General features: G+C 55.8%; 4 protein-coding genes across 4 annotated transcripts; 2 read left to right on the top strand and 2 right to left on the bottom strand.

Annotated features, from left to right (window-relative positions):
- The first annotated feature begins 788 nt into the window (after window positions 1-788).
- Window positions 789-5,736, top strand: FBXW9 (F-box and WD repeat domain containing 9). The gene is made up of 10 exons (XM_027547873.1): window positions 789-1,287; window positions 2,408-2,547; window positions 2,626-2,754; window positions 3,937-4,049; window positions 4,135-4,226; window positions 4,559-4,707; window positions 4,797-4,910; window positions 5,041-5,130; window positions 5,218-5,283; window positions 5,357-5,736. Exons 1-10 carry the CDS (start codon window positions 879-881, stop codon window positions 5,429-5,431), a joined length of 1,377 nt encoding a protein of 458 aa, XP_027403674.1. The 5' UTR covers window positions 789-878; the 3' UTR covers window positions 5,432-5,736.
- A 342-nt stretch (window positions 5,737-6,078) lies between these two features.
- GNG14 (G protein subunit gamma 14) lies at window positions 6,079-7,789 on the bottom strand. The gene is given in 3 exon segments (XM_027547864.1): window positions 6,079-6,709; window positions 6,712-6,798; window positions 6,801-7,789. Coding segments are annotated over 3 exon segments (303 nt in total). The 5' UTR covers window positions 6,901-7,789; the 3' UTR covers window positions 6,079-6,593.
- A 2,167-nt stretch (window positions 7,790-9,956) lies between these two features.
- On the top strand, window positions 9,957-13,886 carry DHPS (deoxyhypusine synthase). Its single transcript, XM_027547861.1, has 9 exons — window positions 9,957-10,496; window positions 11,072-11,236; window positions 11,428-11,549; window positions 11,637-11,733; window positions 11,813-11,899; window positions 12,329-12,434; window positions 12,515-12,618; window positions 13,461-13,586; window positions 13,671-13,886. The coding sequence occupies exons 1-9, from the start codon at window positions 10,290-10,292 to the stop codon at window positions 13,764-13,766; spliced, it is 1,110 nt and encodes a 369-aa protein (XP_027403662.1). The 5' UTR covers window positions 9,957-10,289; the 3' UTR covers window positions 13,767-13,886.
- On the bottom strand, window positions 13,773-18,091 carry WDR83 (WD repeat domain 83). Its single transcript, XM_027547862.1, has 9 exons — window positions 17,776-18,091; window positions 17,576-17,696; window positions 17,386-17,491; window positions 17,074-17,122; window positions 16,865-16,991; window positions 15,462-15,529; window positions 15,263-15,371; window positions 15,064-15,178; window positions 13,773-14,080 (listed from the first exon to the last, which is right to left on the bottom strand). The coding sequence occupies exons 1-9, from the start codon at window positions 17,876-17,878 to the stop codon at window positions 13,931-13,933; spliced, it is 948 nt and encodes a 315-aa protein (XP_027403663.1). The 5' UTR covers window positions 17,879-18,091; the 3' UTR covers window positions 13,773-13,930.
- Window positions 18,092-18,168: the final 77 nt, after the last annotated feature.

Raw genomic sequence — 18,168 nt, 5'->3', positions numbered from 1 at the left:
AGCACTCTTGGGCTGGTTTCACAACTCTGGATTTGTATAATGCTCAGCCCAACGTCAAGGCCGTGGGACCCAGGAAAACATGCACAACAGTTAAAGGCAAATAAAAAATCTCTTATCTGGGTATGCAGAGGCCTCAGGATAAAATCTTGCAACCTCTGTACAACCCAACGATCACCTGCATCAACCTGGAAGAAATTTTTAAATGCTGACACAACCAGTTTTCATTTAAGTGTGTGCATTTTAGTGAGAAAAAATAAAGCTAACCAGTGAAACAGTGGTATGTCCCATAGAGAAAAATACAGTGGAGGGAGGGGAGAAAGTACGTTTTGGAAAATGACCAGTCTTACAGTACTCTGGGTACTTAGGGTACTCTGCTAAGGTGATTGAGCAAAGAGCCACGTGGATATCAGAAGAGGGAACGGGCTAGTGCTGCTTAGAATTTGTTTAACTTTCACCGAGGGCTCTGCAGTGTGTTTCTGGGTCGCTAAGAAAAGACAGGAATCACTGGCATGCCTAGACTTCGAACCAGGAAAAGAAATTTATTTCTTAGGTTCCGTGTCTGTGAGAAGTGCTTTAGGGCCGTGTTTTTCAAACCAGAGTCCAATGGCCCTTTGCATCAGCAACATCAGACATTCTAGTTTAATAAACGCAGGAACCAGAAATCGGGATTTTTCCAGTCCAAGGTCGACGCAGCTTAAGAACTAGACCTTTCCGAGGAGCCCGCATCCAGCACGCGGCCAGTTTCCACGCGGGTTGCTTGGTTCCGGCTGGCGCCTAACGTCATCAGGCAGCGCCGGAAGTGCCCTCGTGCTGCCTAGGAGACAGGACGCGGGCTCTGAGTCTGACAGAGCAGGGCCAGCCGCGCCCACCCGGTCGCCATGGAGCTGCCTCCAGGGCCGCGCGACGATCCCCACGCCTGGGACGATGACTCGGACCCGGAGCTGGAGCCTGACCCCGACGCGCAGGCCGAGGCTTACGTGGCCCGCGTGCTCAGTCCTCCAAAACTCGGGCTGGCACCCCCGCGCGCCCCTCCTTTGCCCGCGCCCACGGTGTCCTTTGGCTCTCTGGAACCGCGGGCCGCGTCCAAGGGCCCGACTGTGGCAGTTCCGGGCCTGCTGAGCCTACCCCCGGAGCTGCTGCTCGAGATCTGCGCCTACCTCGACGCGCGCCTCGTGCTCCATGTCCTGCCACGCGTTTGCCACGCGCTGCGCGACCTCGTGCGTGACCGTGTCACCTGGAGGCTACGCGCGCAGCGCCGCGTACGGGCTCCCTACCCAGTGGTGGAAGGTGCGCGCGCCCGGGGGTCGCCTGCCCAAGTCAGGCCTGGGGCGAGGGGGAAGGGGTCTAGGGTGTCATGAGCACACCCACTGGAGAAAACTCCCTGGCTGTCCTGGTTCAGGGTGGCTGAGGTAGTTACTGGTAGTACCAAAGCTCCTGACCTCTGGGTGAACCATGAGGCAGATACTTGGGATCCTGAGGCTATAGAAATCTACCTGGATAACTGGGGTCCCTGAACTCAAGATCCAATGATTCTCAGGCCGGGGGTTGCTACAGCGACTTAAAGTCTCAGGCTGTCAGGCTGCTTGGTGCTCAAAGTAAGACCAAGAATCCCCAGGTTCTGGGTGTAGATGCTAAGGCAGCAACTGGTAATGTAAAAGTCCCTTACCCCTAGAGTCTTGGCCTAGGTGAGGGTGAGACATGGACACAGGTCCAGAGCCTACAACCCTTGAACCTAAGCTATGGTTTAGAGGTTGGGATCTCTGATACCAGCAGTCACAGATCCTCAAGTTCAGGGTCTAACCTGTGATCTCAGACAAGGGCTGGTGGTCATTCCTTCTGCCACCAAAGTCTTTGGTCCCTAGAGGATAATGCAGCCTGCTGGTCTTGAATTGATGGGACTTTACTGAACAGCTTGATTAAAATATAGATGTTTGGGTCAAGGGCTTGGGTTCTGCTCCTTGACAAGGGTCCCAGGTTTGGGATACTGATTTTGGGGAACACTTCCATGAGTCTGGTTCAGGTGGCCAAAACAAGAAGGGTTAGTTATGTAGTCCTAACTCTTGTGCCCAGCCAAAGGGGTAGGGAGGGTGAAGCTGAGGTTGGACCACAGCCAGGGGTGAGGTAGGACTTTAACATCCTGAGGTTGGAGAATGAGGCCTGGGAAGGTGATCCTGGGGCTTCAGTTACCCAATATCTGGAAACGGTAAGGAGCAGCCTTAGACCTGCATGGCAGGTGGGTGGGCTGGTGGTCCCAAAGCTAGAGCCTGGGCTTCCTTGGGTGGGGTAAGGGATCCAAGTGGGATTCTCTCCAAGTCTTCTGCTCCCCAGAAGCCAGTGGTGAGCTTGGAAAGCTGGAGTGGGTGGCAGGGTTCCTGCCCACTGGGGACCCTGGTATTGCATCCCACAGAGGAGGACTTTGACTGGCCGACGGCCTGCATTGAGTTGGAGCAGCACCTGTCGCGTTGGGCAGATGATGGGCGCAGGGCTGAGTACTTCTGCCTAGCCGATGGGCACTTTGCTTCCATTGACTCGGTGCTGCTGCTTCAGGTGAGACAGGGGTTGGTGGAGGGCCTGGCAGTGGGGGGCCAGGGTGACCCCTACCACACCACCTCACTCCTCTCCCAGGGTGGGACACTCTGCCTGTCTGGCTCCCGAGATCGCAATGTCAACCTGTGGGACCTGCAGCAGCTGGGGGTGGAGCCCAGCAGGGTTCTGGTCAAGACCCTGGGGACCCAGAAGAACAGCACTCACAAGGTGAGGGGATAGGAGATCAGGCAAAGGTAGGAGCTAGGAGGCCTGGGCAGGCTACTGTGGCTGAGGGCATGGGTTTTGGCACCAGAGCTCATTGATTTATTTTTTTTTAATTTTTATTAATTTTTTTGGTTATGCTGGGTCTTCATTGCTGCACTCTGGCTTCTTCTAGTTGTGGCGAGCCGGGGCTACTCTTTGTTGAAGTGCTCAGGCTTCTCACTGCGGTGGCTTCTCTTGTTGCGAGGCACAGGCTCTAGGTGAGAGCAGGTTTATTTAGTAATTGCAGCACATGGGCTCAGTAGTTGCAGTGTGAGACTTTAGGGCGCATGGGCTTCAGTAGTTGTGGTGCATGGGTTTAGTTGCTTCTTGACATGTGGAATCTTCCCAGACCAGGAACTGAACCTGTGTCCCTTGCATTCGTAGGTGGATTTCTATCCACTGTGCCCCCAGGAAAGTTCCAGACCTCATAGATTTCAATCTTGGTCTGCTATTGTTTGTGTGACTTTGGGTAAAGTCAAAGTCATATATGACTTCTCTGGGCCTCACTTACTGCTTCTGTCCAGTGTCAATTAGGATGAGGTTGAATGAGGTGACTATGCATTAAGAGCTTCACTCAGGCTCATATAGAGTAGGTGCTCAGATGTCGGGTTTACAGATACGTGGAATCTAGTTCCCTGACCAGGGATCAAACCCAGGCCTCCTGCATTGGAGCCTTAGACATTGGACCACCACAGAATTTCTGTGGAGGTCCTATTCTTAATCACATTGTCATGTGGCCTCAACCTGTGCTGGTGCTAAGGCTCTGCAGTACTTGATTTAGGAACATTATTAGGTGGGGGTGTACATGTTTTGGGCTTCCCTGGTAGCTCAGCAGTAAAGAATCTGCCTGCAATGCAGGAGCCATGAGTTCGATCCCTGGGTCTGGAAGTTCCTCTGGAGAAAGAATGGCAATCCATTCAGTATTCTTGCCTGGATAATTCCATGGACAGAGAAGCCCGGTAGGCTACAGTCCATGGGATTTCAAAGAGTCGGACATGATTTAGCAAGTAAACCACAGCAACAACGTGCAGGTCTTTCGGTTCTGAAGTCAGACCCGCAGACCTGAGCTCTAATCTCTCCTCATGCTGACTCACTCTGGGTTCTGTGAAATGGGGAAGATCACAGGACATGGGTCTGGTCCCACAGGGCTGGGTGTGGTCACTGGCAGCGCTGGACCACCGAGTGTGCTCCGGTTCCTGGGACAGCACAGTGAAGCTCTGGGACATGGCGGCTGACGGGCAGCAGTTTGGCGAGATAAAGTGTGAGGGGACCTGGGCAGGAGGGCCTGGGTGGGCAGTGCTCTGTCCGGCCCCTTCCCCAGCTCTGTGGTCTGTGTGTCCCCAGGGGCAAGGCAGCTGTTCTGTGCCTGTCCTACCGGCCAGATATCCTGGTGACCGGCACCTATGACAAGAAGGTGACCGTCTACGATCCCAGAGGTGGGCCCTGGGGCCTAGGTGGGGAGAGCAGGGCTGCCTGGGGTCTCCAGGGTCATTTTGGGAAAAGAAACACTTGGTCCTCACAGTCTGACTTGGGTAACAATCACACAACCAGAGGCTGGCCACTCCAAGTGGCCTGTGTTGTGCTGGGGGCCACAGGGTGACTGCTGCGTGCGGATACTAGGGGCAGAGGAAGCCCTGTCTCCACGTGGGATGGGGTGATGGACTGGAAGGCCCCCAGAGGAAGCCACGGAGGATGGAGATCCGGGGTCCAGGGGGGCCTCCAAGGGGGCTCTGATGTTGCTTTCCTCCCTGGCCCCTCACCTGCAAAGTTGGCCCAGCCCTGCTGAAGAGCCGGCGGCTGCACTCCAGCGCCGTGCTGGCACTGCTGGCAGACGACCGGCACATCATCTCAGGCAGCGAGGACCACACGCTCGTGGTGTTTGACCGCCGGGCCAACAGTGTCCTGCAGCGGCTGCAGGTGGGCCATCCCCCGGGGGCCCAGGGGGCCGGGGCTGTGTGGAGTGGCCTGGACTGGCCTGAGCCACTCCATCTCCGTCCCTCCTGCAGCTGGACTCCTACCTGCTCTGCATGTCCTACCAGGAACCTCAGCTCTGGGCTGGCGATAACCAGGGCCTACTGCACGTCTTTGCCAACCGCAGTGGCTGCTTCCAGCTTGTCCGGGTCTGCCGAGGCCCTCGCCCCTGCCCGACTCTCCCTGGGCTGCCTCCCCTCCTCTTAACCCCTGGGGGGCAGTGGGGCACTGGCCTAGGGAGAGCCACACCTGAGTGTCACCTGTCCCTCCCTCCCCCAGTCCTTTGATGTGGGCCACAGGTCTCAGATCACGGGGATCAAGCACTCCCTGGGGGCCTTGTACACCACGTCCACCGACAAGACCATCCGGGTGAGGGCCCAGGACAGTGCCTCTTCTCTACCCACCCTCAACTGTCGGGGACACATCCCATGACCTTTGCCCACTGCCCCTCACCAGGTACACGTGCCCACAGACCCACCAAGGACCATCTGCACTCGAAGCCATCACAATGTGCTGAATGGGGTAAGGCCCTGTCCCACGCGCCGCCCCTGCCCACCGAGAGCACCCCTGACTCCTCCTGTCCCTGTCCTCACAGATTTGTGCCGAGGGCAACCTGGTGGTGGCTGCCTCTGGGGGCCTGTCACTGGAGGTCTGGAGGCTGCAGGCCTGAGCAGGTGGATGTGGATGTGGGTCTGCCTACCGGCAGGCGGGGCCATGACCTCTGTTCTCGGGGGCGGGGACCTTCCCCCATGCTGGTGCTGCCTCTGCCCTGCCCCACAAGCCTATGGCACAAGGGGTCCTGGCCATGGCCATGTGGGGTCCCTGGGCTGGGCCCCACGCCAGGGGAGGTGAGCTTTGTGTTCCGGCCCACCCAAGGGGGCTGGTCCCCACCCTCGGGCCCTGTTTTTGTTATGATTTGGATGCAGGCTCTGCCTTGAGAGCAAAGAAATAAACCTGCTGTACTGGTGCTCCGGCCTGGAGTGTGAGCCTGGTGTCACCTGAGGGCTCTGTCCCTCCCTGCTTGGGGCCAGGGTACCAGGGGTGGGTGTGTGTCTGTGAGATGGGGCCTGAAAGCCTGGACGACAGCCACTGCTGTGTGTGCGTTTGTGGCGGGGGGGGGGGGGGGGGCGGGCGGGGGGGCAGGTTCTGGGTGCGCCTGCGCCTGCCCGGGTGCATTTCAGGGATCCTGTGTGCCCGAATGTCCCCAGGGAGGCCAGTCAGGCTGTATATGCGGTTTGCTGTTGTTGTTTAGTTGCTCAGTCGTGTCCGACTGTTTGTGACCCCATGGACTGTAGCCCTCCGGGCTCCTCTGTCTATGGGATTTCCAGGCAAGAATACTGGAGTGGGTTGCCATTTCCTTCTTCAGGGGATCTTCCCAACCCAGGGATCGAGACTGCGTCTCCTGTGCTTTCTGTGAGGGGGAGGGAGACACTTGAGAAGTGGCACTTGTCTGTATGATGGTACCTGCGTGTGTGAACTCTGTGTGTGTGTGTGTGTGTGTGTGACACGCACTGATACATAGATCGGGACTCTAACCCTGGGTGTTTGGGCAGAGGGACCGGGCATCTGCTAATGCTACCCCCTGGGCCGTGGGGAGGGGGGCAGTCAGGGAAGGGGTAGGTGAGGGAGGGGCATGCTCCTCTATTCAGGGTCCAGGGTGTGCTTCTGTGGCCGTGACCCTGGCGTGGGCGAGGAGGGAGGCTGGGCCAGGCACACCCCACACCTGGTCCCTACAAACCCAAAGTCCACCACGGAAGCTTGGCCAAGCCATGCCCTGAGGAGCACTCACTTCATCTTTATTGAGGCCCCCTGGGCGGTCCGGGCTGCAGGGTTCACAGGATGGCGCAGGGCTTCTTCTCCTTGAAGGGGTTGGTGGCGGCTGGGATGCCCACGAGAAAGGGGTCGCTCTTGGCCTGCTCTGTGCAGAACTGCAGCAGGTCGGTAGCTGCCTTGGATACCTGCAGACCAGCCCGGTTAGCCCGACCTGGGCTGGGCCGTCCACCTGCCCTGCTCTCTCAGATGCGCCCGCCTCACCCTGGTCCTCACCTTCACGCGGTCAATGCCTGCCTCCATCCGCAGCTGCTCCACGGCCCGGCGGGCTTGCCCAATGTCACTGCCAATGGTCACCTTGCTGGACATCTGAGGGAGGGTGAGCAGAGCCACAGGCAGCAGGCTGCACCCCAAACCCCAAGCTCCTGCCTCCTCCTATGTCCCTGGTGCCTGAGGCATGGGGGTGGCTGCTCCCCAACCCATCAGGACCATGTACCTCAACTGAAGACTCCGGCTGACTCCTGGCTGTTCGGTCCTCCTCCTGCGGCCCCACTCTGGAGCCCTCCCCCAGCCCAGCCTCTCCAACACCCCCCCAACCCCCCACAATGCCTGCAGAGACTTTGAAGCCAGGACATTCACGGAGTGAAATGTCACCAGCGGCAACAGCAGCTGCTGAGGCCAAAGGGGTCCCTGCCCCAGGAGGCCCAGTGGCTGCTCTGTCATGTGTCACCTTTACTGGGGGAGTGTAGGAGCCCCGGGCTCTCACAGATCTGCTTGATCCCCTGCTAACTGGCTCCTCCTCTGATGTGAGGAGGCACAGCGTGAACCCTGGTTCAGGTACAGCCCTGCCTCTCCTGTGTCTGTCTATACTCATGACCCAGGGCCCTTATCCACAGATGACTCAATTCACTCACTTATACTGATGGCTTCCCCTGTGTCCCAGCCCCTTCCCTGACCTCTGACCCGCATGAGGACCCTCCTCCCTCCTCGGTCCATCACCCCCACCTCTCAGTTGTCTCTCACCTAACCTGGCCAAAGTTGGACTCTGGATCCTCTCCCCCAACCCCAAACCTCCATCCCCCAAATTCACCACCATCCACCCAACTGCCCTGGTTCCAATCTTTAACTCCTTTCTTCCTTTCTTCCAGTATTCCTACATTTAATCCTTCATCAAGAGCCGTCAGAACAACTTTCTTTGTTTTTAATTAATAATTTTTTATTGGAATAGTTGATTTACAATGTTGGGTCAGTTTCTGCGCAGCAAAGTGAATCAGTTATACATAAACATATATCCAGTTTTTTTTTTTTTAATATTCTCTTCCCATATAGGTCATTACAGAGTATTGAACAGAGCTCACCGTGCAGTTTATAGATGAACTTTCAAATTAGGTTGTCAGACTGGTCACTTCTCCCCACTCTGTTGGTAGCATTGGGGTCCTGCCCCCCCATCTCAGTTTGCCTGGACCAGTGCAGTTGCCTGGTCTCCCCTGCCCTGCACAGCCTGACCCCATTCTACTCCAGTAAGTCAGTGGGATCTGTTAAATCACATTACAACATGGATGAAACTTGAGGACATTCTGCTAAGTGAGATAAGCCAGTCACAAAATGACAGCTAATACATGATTCCCCTTATGTGAGGTAGGAGTAGTCAAATCCCAGAAAGCAGAATGCCAGTTGCTGAGGAAAAAGGGGGATGGGGAGTTGTGTTTAATGGGTACAAAGTTTCAGTTTGGGAAGATGAAAGAGTTCTTGAGATGAAGGAGGTGATGGTTGTATAACAATGTAAAGGTACTTAATGCTTCTGAACTGTGGACTTAAACATGGTTACAGTGGGGGACTTCCCTGTGGTCCAGTGGCTAAGACTCCACATTCCCAATGCAGGGGGCCTGGGTTCAATCCCAGGGAACTAGATCCCTCCTGCCATGACTATAGATACAACATGTTGCAAGCAAGACCCAGTGCAGTCAAATAAGTATCTTTTAAAGAAGAGACAGACTACAGAGCTTTCTTTCTTAAAAAAAAAAAAAAAAAAAGGTTACAATGTTAATTTCATGTTATGTGTATTCTACCACAGTTTTATAAATTGGAGAAAATAAATCAGTTTTTCATTTTAAAAACTCTCCTATGGTTTCTCAGCCCCTGAGAATAAAACCCACCCTCCTTACTACAGCCCACAGGGCCCTGCCTGGTCTGGCACCTACTGTCCTCTCTGAATCCTTTTCAATCCCTCCTTCATTCTTCATGGATCACCTTGACGTCTTTGTGTGTGTTTCATCCATTTTTGCTGAGATCCCAATGTGTGCCCAGCACTGCACAGACTGAAAAGAATAGCAGTGAAACCAGACATGATCCTGCCTTCACAGAGCTGGATGGCAGGGAGGGATGAACAGCAGCAAACAGAATATATCCTGCACTGTGAAAAACAAAAGCAAGGTAAAAGCAAGAGCAGGTGGTCAGGGCAGGCCTCTTGGAGGAGGTGACATTTGGATTGAGGCCCAGAGGAGGAGGAGCTGGGGAAGCAGGTGTTCCAGGCAGAGAGAGCAGCAAGTGCATTGCCCCTTGGTCAGCAAAGAGCTTATTGGGCTCTAGAACAGTCAGGTTAGTGGAGCTGGAGAAAAGTGAGTGCGGCCAAGTGGTAGGGGATGAGGGTAGGCAAGTCAGTGCCTTCTTAGGCCACAGGGAAGAGCCCGAGTATTACTCTTACTGGGAAGCCACAATAAGAGGGTTTTTCTTTAAAAAATTATTTATTATTTTTGGCAGTGCTGGAATATTTCTACCTCATTGCTACCCGGTCTCTGGGTACTCTTCATTGTGGTGTGGAGGCTTCTCATTTTGGTGGCTTCTTGCAAAGCATGGGCTCTAGGGCACGTGGGTTTCAGTAGTTGTGGCTCCCAGGCTCAATATTGTGGCACATGGGCTTAGTTGCTCGGAGGCATGTGGCATCTTTCCGACCCAGGTGTCAAACCCGTGTCTCCTGCATTGGCAGATGAATTCTTTACCACTGAGCCACCAGGGAAGCACACAGTATATAGTGCAGACTCCATAAATTGTAGAGTGAGTGATTACAGGGGTCTCACTGGACTAAACCCTATGCATGGTTAAGAGGACCCATAAGATCATAGACCCCTACCCTCTAGCATCTCACAGGCTCGCTAGAGGGAAAGAGATATCAGCCCTGGGTCCCACAGGAGATCCCTGACCCAGAGGAAGTCAAGGAAGACTTCAAAGAGGATATGGCAGCTCAGCTGCCAGAGACAGAAGACCAGGGGTTATGCTGCATATGAAGGCTCAGGAGACTTGCAAGACACGAACAGCGATCACTGTTCCAATTTGACGAGAGACTCTCCGAGGCAGAAACTGTCTGATACCTCCTGGTGATTCGAATTCCGTCTAACGGCAACGTCTGAGAAACCATTCTCTCTCTGAGAGGGTAGACACGAACCGGTACGCTCCACGCAACGCGGTGGGTTTCCAGCAGGCGGCAGTAAAAGTAAAAATCATTCATCGGCGGCTGGGAACATACGGAATATAAATAATGGCTCCTCGCGGCTTCCGTATTACGGACTGTACAAGACAAGATGGCCGCACCCTTGATTCCGGGCGCAGCGGGTCATGTGATTAAACATCTTCCGGCCCTCCCCAGGTTTTCCCCAGGCCTTGAATCTCCTACTGAAGTGCGTGCCGGGGCCTAGAGCAGTTCGAGGCTGCCAGAGGGCTGGCCTGGGGCGGCTCTGACTTGAGAGTGCAGCTGCAGGACAATGGAGGGTCCCCAGGAGAGGGAGGTGCCCGCGGCGGCACTGGCCGCCGTGCTGAAGCACAGTTCGGCACTGCCGTTCGAGACCGCGCAGGTGCGGGGCTACGACTTCAACCGTGGCGTGGACTATCGCGCACTGCTAGAGGCTTTCAGCACCACTGGTTTCCAAGCCACCAACTTCGGGCGCGCGGTACAGCAAGTCAACGCCATGGTGAGGCCTGGGTGAGGCTTCCTGGGTTGAGGGGGCGTGGCCTCCAGTAGCACCCTGCGGTGGCTGGGGGCGGGACTTCTCTGGGAGGTGTGTTCTTCGTCCAATAGTGGGAGAGAGTATGGGGCCCGGGAGTTTTGTGCTGGGGAGTGGTTGGGACTGATTCTGGGGCGGGGCGGGGGCGGGGAGCGGGCGTTATAGGTAACAGGTGAAAGTATTATGGGAGGGGCGGAGCCTGGGCTAGAGAGTGCATTTGAGCCAGGAATTGGAGGTGGACCCTTACACCCGCCCGGACCTGAGCTTGGGTTTGCTTTTCCCGGTGGGGAGAGGGGTCGGGCCTGAAAAAGTGATGCTCTCGGATTCCTGAAAAGGGGCAAAGCCTAAGCATGTGACCTGAGACTTGGGCTGTGAACAGGGCGGAGCCTACACAGGGGTGTTCCTTCCCCTGTACCAGGTAGAAGTGTTTCTCTGTCCCTGAGTGGTCAGAGCCTGGGCGGGGAGTCTGACACCAAAACCTGCCGCGGGTCCTTGGGGTGGAATTTGGGGCCAGAGGTTAATTCACCTCTGCCCTTACCTAGATAGAGAAGAAACTCGAGCCGCTATCCGAGGATGAAGACCAACATGCAGACTTGACCCAGAGCCGACGCCCACTCACCGGCTGCACCATTTTTCTGGGCTACACATCCAACCTCATCAGTTCAGGCATCCGTGAGACTATCCGTTACCTCGTGCAGCACAACATGGTGGGACCTGGTGGGGGTGTGGCCTTGGGCTCTCTGGGTCTTAATGGGCAATAAGGTTACTGGTCATTTAAGTGAGACAGGAAGATATGGGTCAGTTTTGTTTTGCAGCAGAGCTCCCCACAGGGGTCAATGGATGAGAGTTGGGAGTTAGGAGTTCTGCTTGGGATAACTTCACTGCCTTGTGGCTGCAGGTGGACGTCTTGGTGACCACAGCTGGGGGTGTGGAGGAGGATTTCATCAAGTGCTTGGCGCCCACATACCTGGGCGAGTTCAGCCTCAGGGGGAAGGAGCTACGTGAGAACGGGATCAACAGGTGGGTGGGTGGGGGCTGAGCGGTGCTGAGTAAGGGAGGCAGGCTGAGGGTCCTGGGCCCTGATGCCCATCCACCTTCTGTCCCCAGGATTGGAAACTTGCTGGTGCCCAATGACAATTACTGCAAGTTTGAGGACTGGTTGATGCCCATTCTGGACCAGATGGTGCTGGAGCAGAACACAGAGGTGAGGCTGGAGCAACCTGGGGCTGGGGGAGGGTGCGTCAGGGGAGGCGCTGCTGCCTGAAGCCAATGTCTCCTCCTAGGGTGTGAAGTGGACACCTTCCAAGATGATCGCCCGGCTTGGCAAGGAGATAAACAACCCAGAGTCCGTGTATTACTGGGCCCAGAAGGTGAGGGACCGGCGGGGGCAAAAATGCCAGGCTTTGGCATGTGTTGTTTCATTTTCACAGCCACCTGGGTAGTTGGTACTAGTCTCCTCATCCCTGCTCCTACATAAGGAGCCTCAGAAACAGAGAAGTTAGGCAGTTTGTCTGAGGTCCCACAGCTATTGACTGTGGATCTGGCATTCTGGCTCTACTCCTAGACTGCTGGGAAGCAGTTGGGCAATACTTAGCAGCTCCCATGGGGACTCTTGGAAGGCCCCATGCTCCTCAGAGGCTCTGGGGTCCAGCAATCAGAAAAACAAGAACTACCATTCTTCATGTGCCAGGCCCAAGTGAAGTTAAGCTCCCTGCCCAGAATCAGGCAGAGAGGAAACACCTGCAGGCTGCACCTACAGGGCTTAGATCCGGCCCCCCTCCTGTCTTGCTCTTTCCTAGAACCATATTCCTGTGTTGAGCCCGGCACTCACAGATGGCTCGCTGGGTGACATGATCTTCTTCCACTCCTATAAGAACCCAGGTCTGGTCCTGGACATTGTTGAGGGTAAGATGTTGGGGCTGCAGAGGAGCAAGGGAGGAGGGCTGCCTGGGCCTGCGGTGGCCTGACTCAGCCCTCTCCCCCAGACCTCAAGCTCATCAACACACAGGCCATCTTCGCCAAGCGTACGGGGATGATCATCCTGGGTGGTGGCATGGTCAAGCACCACATCGCCAATGCCAACCTCATGGTGAGCAGGGATGCAGACTGTGTGGCCCCTAGTGGGGGGTGGTACTCGTGCCTGCTGTGCAGACAGGCCTGTGTACTAGGCCCATGCCATGTGCTGGGAAACAGTTGTGGACTAGACAAGCCAAGATACCTGCCCTCCTGGAACTGATGTTCTAGTAGGGAGATGAACAGCAAACCAGTGACAAGGTGACATGTACATCAGGTGGCAGTATTGGTTACAAAGAAGAATCAGGGATGACGATGAGAGGGCAGGAGAAAGGCATGCTATTCAGAAAAGGGAACACTTCCTGGGAAGTGTGACCTGTGAGCAGAGGTTTTTCAGGGGCTGCTCCCATGAACCATGTGGTTAACTTAAGGAGTGGGCGTGAGATGAGTTTCTGGCAGGACTGGCCAGTGCAAAGGTTCTGAGGTGCCTGATGTAGGCACATCTTGGAGGCCAGTGAAGGGGAGAGTGAGAGGAGGTGAGGCCAGAGGTGACAGCCACAAAGTGCGAGGCCTTGAGGGCCACTCAGGTGCTCATAGGCACCTTCTGGCTGCTGTGTGGGGAACAAACAGTGGGACTGGGGTGGGGACCATAGAGAGGGGGAAGAGGTGTGGAAGTCTTCTCTAGAGTTGGTGGCAGATGTGGGTGGGCTCTTGCTACCTAGGTGAGTCTGGAGCAAAGCCGCCCACTGCCCAGCATCCCATGACACTCCCACTTGGCCCAGTTATTGACATGGAGCCCTTCCCTTGGAGTGAAGGCCACCAAGGGCTTCCTTTATGTGGGACACATCCCTGTGCCTTTAGCTAGTGTCCTGCCCTGGAGTCTGTCTGGCTGACCAGCCCATCCTGTCCCTCCCACAGCGGAATGGCGCTGACTATGCCGTCTACATCAACACTGCCCAGGAGTTTGATGGCTCTGACTCAGGCGCCCGGCCAGATGAAGCTGTCTCATGGGGCAAGATCCGGATGGATGCACAGCCTGTCAAGGTGAGGGTCGGCCAGCCAGCTGGAGCACAGGGTCTCCTAGGCTGCAGCTGTGGATCCTCTGGCTCACCTGGGTTCCCTCCATAGGTCTATGCTGATGCCTCCTTGGTCTTCCCGCTGCTTGTGGCTGAAACCTTTGCCCAGAAGGTAGATGCCTTCACGCCCGAGAAGAATGAGGACTGAACACTGGACGGTGCAGCCCCAGGGAGGCCTCACCCCCCTCCTCTATTTATTAGTTTGCAGACCCAGCCCCTCCCCACTTCTTGGTCAGCAGCATGTCTAGAATAAATGATCTCAGCGGTCCTCCTTAGGCTGTGTCTCTGTCCTTGGCAGTGGGTCCCCTGGCTTCAGCCTGGGGCACCTTCAGCCTCGTAGGTCTCCTCCCGCCAGCACTGGATGCTGCCCCCCATGGCAGTCAGCAGGCAGGGCTCTGTGGGGTGGTAGGTCAGCGATTGCACCACACCAGGACCTACAGGCAGGGCCAGCGCCAGGGCACCCTGTGGAGCGAGGGGTGGGCAGTGGTCATCAGTGTGTCTCCCTCCTCCTGGCCGCCTCTCCCCTGGTTTCCATTATAATGCTTCTAATTGCTTCCCAGACATTGCAAACTTAATCAGTCCCAAACTGAGCCCATCAGTCAGTTGTCCTTCCAGGTGCTCAGGTCAGACACCTTGGATCTTCCTCGTACATCTCAAGTCCTTTTGTCAGTAAATCCTCTTGGCTCTGCCTTTAGACTGTGCCCAAAGATTGCCATCTGGGCTCCACCAGCCCACCTGAGAGCCTCAATGCTCCCTCCTTTTATTACCCTGCAGTCAAGTCTCAACATATTGGGTTCTTCTCTCCACCTGCAAAATGTCCTTTCACGTGCCCTCCCTTGCAGGATGACTGCCAGTCTACTGGACCCTCGAGACGTAGGCAAAACCTTGGTGCCTTCTGAGTTCTCAAAGGGAGAGCTGGCTCCTCAACTCTCCAGGGCCCTCCAGTTCCTTCATCCTCTAAGGGGCTTCTGTAGCCAAGCCCCAGCCCTGACCCCATGAAGTCTAGCTGGTCAGTTCCCATTCTGACGTCCCCACCAGGCTGAGACACATCAGGACAGAGCTCACAGGGCTCACGGGGGGAAATCACAGGGATGCTCAGACGTGGCTCCGATTTCCTGAACAACTACAGCCCCATCTCACCTGGGGTGAGATGCCATCACCACCCTCCCTCCCCGAGGGTCAGTCCCAGTGGCCCCACCTGACCTGGATCCTGCTGCCACCACTGCCATCCACAGCACTTCCATTTCCTGACCGATACATGGGCGCCACACCTCCAAGCTTTGGCATGTGCTGTGCTCTTTGCCAGGACTGCCCTTCTTTCTTCATTCTCTCATTCCTTCTAGCCCCCAGTTCTAACAGAACACCACCCCCCCTTCAGGCCTGAGAGTGACTCAGGTAAGGACAAGGCAGGCACCCCAGCGTGGAGTGGGGGTGGGGAGGCTCACTTCCACCAGGTCCCAGAAGAACACCTTCCCGTCCTCAGAACAGCTGACCACATGTGTATCGCGCTCGCTCAGGCAGCAGTCCAGCTTATACTCCTTGTTCTTATGGCCCGTGTACCTGGGGGTGAGTGGAGTCAGAGCGGGTGTTAGGGGCGGGCTTCACTGGGGGTGGGGGAGGGGCCCCACGCTCCTGAGGACTCACTCGCCCAGCAGCTCCCCTGTGTCCTTGTCCAGAAGCCGCAAGGTAGAGTCTAGGCTGGACACCAGGGTGCACTGGCCATCCCGGCTGAAGCAGATGCAGGTGATGGGGCCTGGGGGCAGGGGAGGGCAGGCATGTCAGGCTGGGTCCCCTGGGCTGTCCCCACCTTCCCTGCCTGCCCCCCAGCACCAGCCACACTCACTGCCCACGTAGTCTGAGAAGAGCTGCCCCATCCTCAGGTCATAGCGCCTCACCCGGCCATCTACGGAACTGCAAGACAGGGCGGCTGCAGCTGAAGCACTTGCAGGGGCCTGTAGGTCCAGGGTGCCAGCTTTGGTGTCCCTGTATCCTCTTCACCTGGCCAGGGGCCCGAGGGCAAGGCTAGCACCTATCCTTCCCAGTACCCTTCACTGCCACGTCATGCTTAGGATCGGCCACGGAAAACACACTGACGTGAACTCAAGAGTGGAATTCTGGGTCTTCCTAGGTGGTCCAGTGGCTAAGACTCTGAGTTCTCCATGCAGGGGGCCTGGGTTCAATCCCTGGTCAGAGAACTACATCCAACATGCTGCAACTAAGACCCGATGCAGCCAAATAAGTAAATTAAAAATAAATATAAAAAAAAAAAAGTGGAATTCTGAGGCAATGGCTTTAAGACACAGACCCAAGGGCCAATCAAGTCCCATTCCATCTGTTTCTGCTTTCCACTGAGCTCCCTCTCTGGGCCAGACCCTGTACAGAGACTTGGAACACAGCTGCTACCAAGCCAGGAGCACTTGCTGCCAAAGTGGAACCTCGTGGACTGAGGGGCATCAGCTCCCAGGAGGTGACACTGGAATTGAGGCTTGAGGCTGAGAAAGGAGCCAACCATGTTCAGTTCAAGGGGGGGATGTGTGGGAACTGGGTGGGCTGACAGGCCAAGCAGTCCAAACACCCCCAGTGGTGGGATCAGCACTCCCTCAGGTTGTGGGAACACTTGGGCAGCCCTGCATGGGAATTTTTTTTTTTAATTGTCTCCTGCAGCTAGACTGTCAAATCTATGTAGGCAGGGGTTTTCCTTGTTTTTCTATCTTGTTCACTGCTGTATGCTGACTAAAAATGGGACCTGTAGGAGGTGCTCAGATACACTCCAAGTAGTATAGAACAGTCCAGGTGGAGAAAGGGCAATTGCATGTCGGTCCCAGAGTGGAAGCATGTGTGGTATATTTAACAGAAATTAGCTGCAATCCTTTGGCCACCTGATGCCAAGAGCTGACTCATTGGAAAAGACACTGATGCTGGGAAAGATTGAGGGCAAGAGAAGGGTGCGACAGAGAATGAGATAGTTGGATGGCATCACTGACTCAATGGACACGAGTTTGAGCAAACTCCAGAAGATAGTGAAGGACAGGGAAGCCTGGAGTGCTACAGTGCATGGGGTCAAAAAGAGCTGGACACGACTTAGTGTCTGAACAACAACCACATAAAAGCTGAGAGCACAACAGAGACCAGACCATGCAGGGCCTTATGAGCACAATGAGGAGAGTAGATTTTTTAATCTAAATACAGAGACAACTGTGAACCTCGGTGGCACCTGGCGAGCGACAAGGTCCTGGTCCCACTCACCCTGCGAGGACCTCATGGTCTGACACCTTCACGCTGGATATACCATCTCTGGCTTCGTCCAGTGTCTGTACTGGCTCAGGTTTCCGAGAGCGACAGTCCCAGCAGCGGATGGTGGAATCGATAGAGCCTGTAAGGCCAGCATGAAGGTGGATCAGGTTTAGAGGGCGGAGGCAGTCTCCTGGGCCCACCTGCCAAGGCCCTGGACTCACCAGACAGGATAACTGTGGCCTCTTCATTAAACTGCACTGTGTTCACCTTCTGTGAAACAGGAACTGCCGCTTAGAGGATGAGGACAAAAGCAGGGTTCCCAGTGCAAGTTAAAGCAAGGGAAAAAGGTTAAGGGTAAGGGAGATCAAAGAGTTGGGGGGAACTGCAAGGATGGGGCTTGATGAAGTGGGGGCCATGGGGAAGGATCCTTGCGCTGTAATTGCGTGGGGGGGGGGGGGGCGGAGCGGATCCCTGTTACCACCCACATGCTAATCAGATTTGCTTTAATGAGACCCCTTCTTGCTTGCACTCACCCCCGCGTGGCCCCGGAATTTCCGCACGACTTGCCCTGACGCCACATCCCACAGCACCACCGCCTTGTCCCCACCTCCAGAGCAAAGACTGCTGTTATCAAAGGAGCTAGAAGGCAGAGCACAGAATATTTAGCATCTACTTCTGTTCCTGGCCTCAGCGCCCCGATCCCGCCTTGGCCCCCCGGCTCACCCAGCCGCATCCAGCACCTCGTAGCCGTGGCCGCTGTACGTCCGCAGTAACGTCCCCCGCAGCGGGTTCCACAGCTTCAGGGTCTTGTCGCTGCCGCAAGTCAGACAGTAATTGCCATCCACTGGGGAATACCAGGGGGGGTTACTGGGCCGTCGACCTTAGGAGGCGGGAGGAGGACTCGGAAAGATCAAGGCGCTCACCATTAAATCGCACAGCTCGAACCGCCCCCTGCCCGCAGTCCAACGTCTTCAACCGTTTCTGCGGCAGCTCGGGGCCCCGCGGTTTTGGCTCAGGGAAAGCCATCCCTCGGCTTCCCCTTCCTCGCCACCTTACCCGCGCCGGCACGGAAGCATTCCTTGCCCTGGGAGGGTGTAACCTTATTATTGTCCTCCATAGTCTACTTCCTACTTCTCACTTCCGGGTTCTACATTTAGGCTCTTTGGAAATAGTGTTGGAAACACTGAAACTTGTCTCCAGCTTCCTAGTTTCCTTCCCCACTTCCGGTCTTCTAGGAGCATTTTTGGCTTCTCCGAATTCTCTGTCCCCTGGCTGGGGGGAGTTCCGGTAACCGTCGATAGGAACGGAAGCGCGAG

Source organism: Bos indicus x Bos taurus, chromosome 7, assembly GCF_003369695.1.
Source record: "Bos indicus x Bos taurus breed Angus x Brahman F1 hybrid chromosome 7, Bos_hybrid_MaternalHap_v2.0, whole genome shotgun sequence".
Taxonomy (NCBI): domain Eukaryota; kingdom Metazoa; phylum Chordata; class Mammalia; order Artiodactyla; family Bovidae; genus Bos; species Bos indicus x Bos taurus.
Note: the sequence above shows the minus strand (reverse complement) of the source record. Positions and strands in the feature narration are given on the sequence as shown.

Bases quoted from the DNA above. Each gene is read 5' to 3' on its own strand.
- FBXW9 (XM_027547873.1), top strand. From the start codon at position 879: ATGGAGCTGCCTCCAGGGCCGCGCGACGATCCCCACGCCTGGGACGAT. The intron at 4,911-5,040 runs GTCTGCCGAGGC...TCCCTCCCCCAG, and splicing joins GCTGCTTCCAGCTTGTCCGG to TCCTTTGATGTGGGCCACAG. The intron at 5,284-5,356 runs GTAAGGCCCTGT...CTGTCCTCACAG, and splicing joins ATCACAATGTGCTGAATGGG to ATTTGTGCCGAGGGCAACCT.
- DHPS (XM_027547861.1), top strand. From the start codon at position 10,290: ATGGAGGGTCCCCAGGAGAGGGAGGTGCCCGCGGCGGCACTGGCCGCC. The intron at 11,550-11,636 runs GTGGGTGGGTGG...TTCTGTCCCCAG, and splicing joins CGTGAGAACGGGATCAACAG to GATTGGAAACTTGCTGGTGC. The intron at 12,435-12,514 runs GTAAGATGTTGG...CCTCTCCCCCAG, and splicing joins GGTCCTGGACATTGTTGAGG to ACCTCAAGCTCATCAACACA.
- WDR83 (XM_027547862.1), bottom strand. From the start codon at position 17,878: ATGGCTTTCCCTGAGCCAAAACCGCGGGGCCCCGAGCTGCCGCAGAAA. The intron at 16,992-17,073 runs GTGAGTCCAGGG...CTGGCCTTACAG, and splicing joins GGCCACAGTTATCCTGTCTG to GCTCTATCGATTCCACCATC. The intron at 15,530-16,864 runs GTGAGTGGGACC...CCTGTCTTGCAG, and splicing joins GACCATGAGGTCCTCGCAGG to TTCCGTAGATGGCCGGGTGA.